The 9,720-nt window shown below is 38.1% G+C and overlaps 1 protein-coding gene across 1 annotated transcript; it reads left to right on the top strand.

The window, feature by feature from the left end:
- Positions 1 to 365: 365 nt before the first annotated feature.
- cfap97d2 (CFAP97 domain containing 2) lies at positions 366 to 3,659 on the top strand. Its single transcript, XM_083537875.1, has 7 exons — positions 366 to 420; positions 506 to 582; positions 712 to 939; positions 1,105 to 1,185; positions 2,768 to 2,886; positions 2,991 to 3,171; positions 3,298 to 3,659. The coding sequence occupies exons 3-7, from the start codon at positions 844 to 846 to the stop codon at positions 3,352 to 3,354; spliced, it is 534 nt and encodes a 177-aa protein (XP_083394001.1). The 5' UTR covers positions 366 to 420; positions 506 to 582; positions 712 to 843; the 3' UTR covers positions 3,355 to 3,659.
- Positions 3,660 to 9,720: the final 6,061 nt, after the last annotated feature.

The raw sequence follows: 9,720 nt of genomic DNA, 5'->3' as shown, positions 1-9,720 counted from the left end.
TGTTGAAAAAATTGCATTCGTTTCATATACCTGCAGAGTATTTCAGGTCTCTTGGGATCTAGTCCTAAATAACAGTGTCTTCATAATGGTTCAAAAAAGCCATCATAACAAGCAAAGCTTCATGCAACGAGTCGACCTCACCTAAACTTAAGCAAACTAATGAAGGAGGACTAATGTAGTCTCTAGACTAGTGATGAACAGTAAAATGTAACTCACCATCAGCTACATCTTACTCCAAATCTGTCCGTCTAGACGTGTCAGATGCTTACAGAGATGCAGAGGCAATGAAAGCAAGTCACCACTCTCGCTGTCCTTGGAAAGAGGGGGCTATGTAAAATCATGCTTGTGCCTAAAAACAGAACTAACCCAAAAATTTCGGCTTTAGATGCCAAACCACTCCATGTGACAAATCAAGGCCAGGTATGTGTGCTCCATTTCGTTCACATTAACGTTGACTGCTTATTTGTTCTGCCTTCTGGGTTAGACTGGTCTAATGCACTTTCAGGACACAGAAGATTCAGATTGGACAGGAGCATTAACTAGGACAAGCTTTATATGGATCAGGAGGCCTTTTCTGAGAGGGTATTGGAAACCTTTAGTTTTGTTTCATAGCTTCTTCTAAACATTTTGAACAAATCACCTGACAAGAGGCAGCGTTATGCATATACATCTGTAAAAGAACGCCCTATGAAGTAGTTCATTGTATCATAGACAATGTCCGGCTGATTTCTGCATCTCTGTGACTGTCATGACAACATACACATGACAGACTCTGTCTAGACTGCACTACGGTGCAAGCTTGTGTTTGTTTCCTCTGCTGGATGTTCGAGTCACACAACCACCATGCAACATAAAGCTCACCAACCACTGATGCCTTGCACCAGCAAATACCTGCAGTACAGATGGGATAAGAACGACTTTGAAATACACAAGAAAAAGGTAAGGCTGTAAATTCAACCGTAAATGCAAATAGAGATTTATGCGGAAATTAAATTTGAAATCAAGCCGTACAAGATTTGTGTTTAGAAAACCAAAAAACGTGTTCAAGTGTCTCTACTCCTTATACAGACTATTGAGGTCATGAGTTGTGTTACTTTTTTCAAGGTTCAGTCTGCGAAGGCGACGCTTAATACAAGTCCACCTAAGATCTATAATCACATTCTTGTGAAAAGGAAAAAGAAAATGGTAAGAGAAATGATTGATTACTTTAATTCCCGCATTGATTTAATTCAATGGTGAAAATAATTAAGCCTTCGGGGGCACTTTGGGTATAATATCTGCTACAGAAAATGTCAAATTCATACATAGATCTTTTTAAGGGTTTCCATAGGGGTTTGTCTGAAAGTTTCACGTCTTTATTTGTAGTTTTTTTATTATTATTATTGGTGGTTTAGGTACACATGCAAAACCACTAAACGTTCCATTTATAGGAATACAATACATATACATTTCACATGGAACTAAATTAAATTTAGTAGAGAAAAATCAGTTCCAGTGGATATTACAACTCTTGAATCAATTCAATTAATTTGTATTTGTATAGCGCTTTTAACAATCAACATTGTCCCGAAGTAGCTTTACAGAGATAATGTGGTGAGTGAATAAAATTATTCTTTCTATGTGTAAGTTTGTCCCTAATTAACAAGGAAAAACTCCCTGAGATGGCATGAGGGAGAAACCTTGAGAGGAACCAGACTCAAGAGGGAACCCATCCTCATCTGGGTGGCACTGAATGACCATTTATTACAGCTAAATGTTGAGGTGTGCAGTGAGAATCCTCACCAAGCTTGGGTTATTATACATGTTGATTTGTTCTTCTGGTATCCTCTGGGTTCTTCTCTTTTATTTTCCAAAACATTCAGGTATGTGCTTTGGCTATACAAAATTACCCCTCAGTATAAATGTTTGTTGGTAAACTGCAGTGGAACAGCACCAATAACTGGGTGAATTGGCTACAGATCCACTATGACCCTGTCCTGAATGAAGTAATTACTGAAGCAAACTAATGAATGAATGAAATGAAGAAATATTGAATAATAAAATAATGTTCCAAAATTTGGGAACTTCAGATAAATAATGCTAAATAAAAAATTTAAACCAAGCTTATAATGGTTCAGGATATAATGGTGATAAGGGTCATTGTTTACAACTTATCTACAGTTAAACTCAATAGATTTTCTACATGCATTTTTTTCCATTACAGTATTACTATTGAGCACTTGAATGGTTCCCTGGTGGTCAGGATTCGGCGCTCTCATCGCCGTGGCCCGGGTTCGATACCCGGTCAGGGAACCAAACCCAGCCATTAGGGTTGCACAAGCCAGTGCACTCTTAGTGCCGGTCCCAAGCCCGGATAAATGGGGAGGGTTGCGTTAGGAAGGGCATCCAGCGTAAAAACGTGCCAAATCGAACATGCGGATTACGAATACGGATGATCCGTTGTGGCGACCCCTAATGGGAGAAGCCGAAAGAAAGTTTACTATTGAGCACTTGAAGGAGGATCTGACAATACAGTTCTCATCATTCTTATTCTTATATATCAGCTTATGTGTGGACATAGAAACAGGCCAACAGGTTTTGTGGCAAAGCTAACACACTTTTTAGACATAGCTTGAAACTTTAAATAGTTGTATCAAGTATTTTACAGACTTCAAACCACAGAAATACATATACAGACCTTGCTCTTACACCTTCATAAAGTTTCGTCGATCATTTTAGTCAACTATCAGAACATGTTTTGGTTTTAATATACGCTCTACTCCACTAGCTGGAGGATGAACGACTTTCAACGATCCAAAGGGACAATCATATGCTACTGGATAAAATATCCCACATCAAGCAAACTGCTGGGCGAATTGACTGTAAAAATGAGTATGTGAGTAAAAGGTAAAGATTTTATAATCCTGGTATTTAAACTGATGACCTTCACTAACACTTCCACTTGAAATTCAACTCAATCAAAGCAATTGTGTCTTGTATCTAAAATTCAGGCTTGACACAGAGAAAAGACAAGAAGCGCTGCTTGAAATTGTGAAGAATAATAAAAGAATGCTCCAACGTTTATCACACTGCGAACCGTATTACAGCGCACAGGGGTGGAACGAGCAGTGGATAAAAACCCTTGGTCTCATGAAGAGTATTGGGAGATTCCCACCATTAAACTATGCTCAGGTGAGGTACCATTGGACTTTTCTCTATGTCATCACCTTAAAATAATTATCATTACATTCCTTCAGTAGGATGTTTTAAATGCAATGGCAGCTCATGCACTGGTTCTTTTTTGTGTTCTTTTTTCAGCCTCCTGTAGATGTTTGGCCACAAAAGACTATGGTGTTTTCCAGAGGGAAACCATAAGAACAACACGAGACAATTTTCTCATGTAAAAGATGATGTCTGCAAAGTGAATGAAAAAAAAACAACCCGCTAAGATTTATCAAAAATGTATTTAATTATTATTATAGACTTGCAAAGTGAACAAAGTGCAAAGTGCAGCAAGTTAATAACAAAGCAGTGAGTAAATATTTCAGCCAAGTTTAGCAAGTAAAATGTTGCACTTAACTTTGGTGGACTTTGAATTTTGCTGACTAGTAGTACCTACACTAATCTTTACCATATTCACATTGCAGGAGTTTTCTTTTTTTTTTTTTTTGGATCATTTGACAAGGGAGCTATAAAACAGTAATAGTAAGCCTGAAGTTAATCTTCCATCATGAAGAAAAAGTTTGTAACTTTCTTTTGGTGGCCAAAATTATTATTATAATTTTTTATTATTATTATTAACTGATATTGGTATTTTGATGTACTTATTTATGAGGAAGGCTGTTTCTTTAAATTTATTTATTTTATTTTTTTTTAGCTTCTTTTATTTGTTCGCTTCTCAATGCTGTAGTTTAGGCTTTTCAACCAACCTGCTTTGTTTTAAGAATTCAGGTCCTGTAACGGAATGACACCGAATAAAACAGAAAACCAACACATGAAAAGCGGGCATGGAAGATGAAACTAATGTGAATCATTCGACATTACAATTTAATATTTTTTCAACATCACTTCTGCGCCCTCATTTATTGTTGAAACAATATTCAGGTTGAAAAAATAAAATAAAATCATTATCATATCATAATCAATGTTGTCATTAAAAACATGATCACCATTACACTACAATGCTGATTCTACAATACTTCTGACAACATTGAAAGGCCAACTGAAATGTAATCTTTATTTAACATAAAAATAAAAAAAACACTTTTCCACTAATTCAGTCACAATTAAATTTTTTTTTTTTTTTTTTCTTTCAATTCAATCAACTGAAGCACTTCATTCAATGTCATGGAAAAACAAAACATTTATACAGATGCAAACAAAAAATAAATAAAAAATGTGTTTCTGGTTTCACTAAAGGAACTGTTGTAGTTATCTGATGTGCAGTTCCACCCACACGGTATGGTGCACAGTCAAACAAAACAAAGTAAAACAAAGGAGAACAACAGCAGGATATGAAAAGTATGCAAATGCAGTGGCGGGCTGTGCATTTGGTACCTGGGCCTTCAGTGGGGATTTACCAGACTTAATCCACCTCTTAATAGCAAAATTATTATTACTATTACTATCATTACACGATTATAGAAACCATCAATAATTTACAAAAATGCAATATAACAATGCTTGGCATTACAGAGAGAGGGGCGTTTTACATATGGAGGGTGAATACCATTTTACTAAAGAAAACTAAAAAATTTAAATAATATCCAACCTACTCATCAGAGATGTAGACTCAGAATTTTAGAGGCTGTAAGCCAGTTGTACCGCTCGTATTCACTGGTCTGGAAGTGGAGAACAAACCCTAGACTGAGACAAGCTTACTGAGACAAGCTTTACTCACAATGTCTAGCTTTTCTGGAAAATTTATTTTTAAGTATGTCTGAGACCAAATCAATTTCTCTTCCTGCGTGGGCATATAAAAGTCTAACTCAGATGTATTAATGTGGGCAGAGTGCTACACACATGTTTTGCCAGTCAAACTTGGCTTTAACTGTTTCGCTCTGACCAACCAATCAGAGGACGAAAAAATGCTATTCTAAGCCAGCTAGCTGCTCTGTGAGGCGAATCTGAAATCTGATTGGTTAAAGAAACAGACCCGTTGGTAATATTCTCAATGGAAAAGCGCCAGCAGTATTAACTTTAAAGGCCCTGAGCAGATTAGATTGACATGGCAGCACATAGAGGCTGAAATCTGATTGGACAAAAAAAAATCAAACATCTACATACATGTACTGGAAGCAGTGCAGCAAAGAGAAATGCTACGAAATAAAGAGAATAAATTGTTAAGAATAAATTAATACAATTTCGTGGAACAAATATTAGAATTTAGGTTGTAAATGTAGGTCAGTGCGTCTGATAGTGTTTAGGCCAGCAGAGAAGGCATTGCTGGCCCTGACCGCCCACCACTGTGCAAATGAATACATTAATGGAGGTACTGGAAGAGGTGAATATTGGCTGGAGTAAGGTAGATTTCTGGGAATACAATATAAAGGAAAATCAAAAGCATTGCAAGTAATGACAGCAAATATACACATATTCAAAAAAATTATCCTTGAATGCCCTCTTTTGCCTCGGCTGCTCTTTAACCTTCTTCCCAGCCCAATTTATAGAGGATCCCAGCTCATTTGTCAGTGCACAGGAAAGCATGTGATGGACCCTTATATCCAGTGAGGTTCCTCCAATTATTAGGAAAAGCACATTTTCAGATACATCTGGTCATTTTATTTTATCTCCCCTATTTTAACTTCACTTAAGTGCAAAGATATTTCAAACTTCACTGTTTCTTCATCAGACTGCATATCATTTGTGTCACAGTTTTCCTGTAGATATCTTTTCTCAGCTTCTTCATATGTGCCTGCATGTTAGTTTTGTTGATGTTACAGCTGTAAAGTACACAGAAGGATTTAGTTTTTTACCGTATACTTAATTTAAATGTATACACCTACCTCGACTTACAAGGTGTCTAACAGGTTCATATGTCAACCATCCCTCGTTGAGCAGCTCATATTTTTTTAACACTGGTTGTGTCTTTGAGTGGATATGGTGGCCATAGAATCTTCTATCCAATCAGCCAGCTGTGTGGCACAATTTCTGTGCCACCATATTGAAATTGAACGATGCATCACTGCTTCATTTTTATAAGAAAGTAGCTCCCTTGGAATGCAATAACACTAATTGAAACTTTCCTTCGCTGATAACATAAAAAAAAAAATCATAAATTAATTATGTTCAGTCCAAGCCTCTTACAACAGCAAAAAAAAAAATTAACAAACAATTCATTCACGTCTTATGGTTGAGTGGCATTTCAATAAAGACATGTTTGTCAGGACAAAGAAAATATTTTTGTTAAATATCTTGGAGCCAGGCTTCATCAGGATTGTCATGCAACCCCCACACTTTATAACAGCCTATGATGGTTGACTCAAATAGATAGAAGAATAATGATTCTTGATTCTAAACCTTTTGAATTAGGATTCAAAAAATCCCTACGTCATCTACCACAATGATATTTCGCAAAATGGCAATGTGGCCAGCTATTGGGACACAATTATCTCCCTGCACTACAGACAGAGTAGACTTTTCAGTGACAGCTTTTCTGAACTGTTTTCCATGACTATGGAACACTGGACCATCTAAATGTGGTTGACCTAAGTTGGACTTGTGTGGCTTTTTTTAATCTGGATTTGGCATTTCAGATAACCTTTTCACAACTTCCTGTAAGTGTAAGTGAGACTTGCACAAAGTCCTAAATAATTCTCAAAAGGAAATGCTGACACATTATTCAAAGGTCCAAAGAGACGATATTCTTAAGCCAGATGAGTCAGCTGGTGTACAGTGAGGAAAATAAGTATTTGAACACCCTGCTATTTTGCAAGTTCTCCCACTTAGAAATCATGAAGGGGTCTGAAATGGTCATCGTAGGTGCATGTCCACTGTGAGAGACATATTCTAAAAAAAAAATCCAGAAATCACAATGTATGATTTTTAAACTATTTATTTGTATGATACAGCTGCAAATAGGTATTTGAACACCTGAGAAAGTCAATGTTAATATTTGGTACAGTAGCCTTTGTTTGCAATTACAGAGGTCAAACGTTTCCTCTAGTTTTTCACCAGGTTTGCACACACTGGAGGAGGGATTTTGACCCACTCCTCCACACAGATCTTCTCTAGATCAGTCAGGTTTCTGGCCTGTCGCTGAGAAACACGGAGTTTGAGCTCCCTCCACTGATTCTCTATTGGTTTAGGTCTGGAGACTGGCTAGGCCATGCCAAAACCTTGATATGCTTCTTACAGAGCCACTCCTTGGTTCTCCTGTCTGTGTGCTTCAGGTCATTGTCATGTTGGAAGACCCAGCCTCGACCCATCTTCAATGCTCTAACTGAGGGAAGGAGGTTGTTCCCCAAAATCTCGCAATACATGGCCCCGGTCAGCCTCTCCTTAATACAGTGCTGTCACCCTGTCCCATGTGCAGAAAAACACCCCCAAAGCATGATGCTACCACCCCCATGCTTCACAGTAGGGATGGTGTTCTTGGGATGGTACTCATCATTCTTCTTCCTCCAAACACGTTTAGTGGAATTATGACCCAAAAGTTCTATTTTGGTCTCATCTGACCACATGACTTTCTCCCATGACTCCTCTGGATCATCCAAATGGTCATTGGCAAATCTAAGACGTGCCTGGACATGTGCTGGTTTAAGCAGGGGAACCTTCCGTGCCATGCATGATTTCAAACCATGACGTCTTAGTGTATTACCAACAGTAACCTTGGAAACGGTGGTCCCAGCTCTTTTCAGGTCATTGACCAGCTCCTCCCGTGTAGTTCTGAGCTGATTTCTCACCTTCCTTAGGATCATTGAGACCCCACGAGGGGATCTTGCATGGAGCCTCAGTCCGAGGGAGATTGACAGTCATGTTTAGCTTCTTCCATTTTCTAATGATTGCTCCAACAGTGGAACTTTTTTCACTGCGTGACAATTTCCCCGTAGCCCTTTCCAGCCTTGTGGAAGTGTACAATTTTCTCTCTAGTGTCTTTGGACAGCTCTTTGGTCTTGGCCATGTTAGTAGTTGGATTCTTACTGATTGTATAGGGTGGACAGGTGTCTTAATGCAGCTAACGACCCCAAACAGGTGCATCTAATTTAGGATAATAAATGTAGTGGAGGTGGACATTTTAAAGGCAGACTAACAGGTCTTTGAGGGTCAGAATTCTAGCTGATAGACAGGTGTTCAAATACTTATTTGCAGCTGTATCATACAATTAAATAGTTCAAAAATCATATATTGTGATTTCTGGATTTTTTTTTTTATTATTATGTCTCTCACAGTGGACATGCACCTACGATGACAATTTCAGACCCCTCCATGATTTCTAAGTGGGAGAACTTGCAAAATAGCAGGGTGTTCAAATACTTATTTTCCTCACTGTATATTGTAGACTATTTCATGTCTACCATACAGCTGTCCAAAGTGGCATGCAAAAGAGGCAATCAATTCATAAGTACAATCAATCAAGGCCTCTGTAGTTCCAGAGGACAAAAGCAAATGCATAGCAGCAGAAAACAACAAAGTTCTCATACATCTGTATTTGAATGCTATCATGAAGCACAACATAAACACATCAACACATTTGTGTACAACATAAATGAGCGCAGCTGAGTCACATTCAGTGATCAATTTTTTATGTCCCCTTTGGTTTCCGGCTAAACTCAACAGCTGTACAGGGACTCTAACTTTTTTGAAATTTCAGCTACAATTTGAGTGGACAACCGAGTGATATATGATCTACCGCTGATCCATATGTTCAAAAGTTTTCTACCTCCACCAAAGCAGCAAAGGTGGAATGGAAACATGGTAACCATCTTTACCAAGCCAGCTAAAAGGGAAAGTATTTGGTTCAAGTAGTGGTCTTAATCAATCATATTGTTAAAATCAGAATCACTTCTCAGCTTTGCATCAGTTTCTGGGTATGTCATTTTATTTTGCCACTCACCCACTTGAACACATTTGTCACAGCCTGAGTAGCCATTGTGAGATTTTGTTTCTATTATAAATAATGCCATGCCCTAAAACATTAGCCAAATCATCAATAAATGGCTTTAAGAACTCAAATATACACTTGGGCTTTTTCATACCACAGTAAAGGCCAACGAGAAAGGGATGTTTGGTGTAATCACAAAAAACAACGGCAAGAATGGGCCAGAACTGAAGTGTACAACTACTGAATAGTGGAAGTCCATCTAGTATATTAAACTGTAATTTAATTGTTTGCAATAGTTCAGGCAGGATTATGCTTTTTAAAAGTGACACTATTCCCTTTGCCAAGCTTAATTGGGCTCCTAAAGGTTTAAAAAAATGTTTTGTCATCCATAATTTTAATTCAGCTCTCCTTACTGATGTGACATCACCCAACCCCTGCTCTCCTTTCTGAGTGTATGAGTGAGAGAACTTCTGCGGGCGGTGGGGGCGCACTCCGAGTCTTTACCAGGTTTATTCACCGTGACATAATAGGTTAATTGATGCGACCGTGAATGAAGTGGTAAAAAAAAATTATAATAATTAAATATTCATTCATTCATTCATTTTCTCCCGCTTATCCGTAATTCGGGTCGCGGGGGCAGCAGTCTAAGCAGGCCCCCGCCTTCGACTGCTGCCCAATCCTCACAGCACCGTCCCTTA

Source organism: Silurus aristotelis (assembly GCF_946808225.1).
Source record: "Silurus aristotelis genome assembly, chromosome: 3".
Lineage (NCBI taxonomy): Eukaryota > Metazoa > Chordata > Actinopteri > Siluriformes > Siluridae > Silurus > Silurus aristotelis.
The sequence above is the reverse complement of the archived record's forward strand: the minus strand, read 5'-3'. Positions and strand labels throughout refer to the sequence as shown.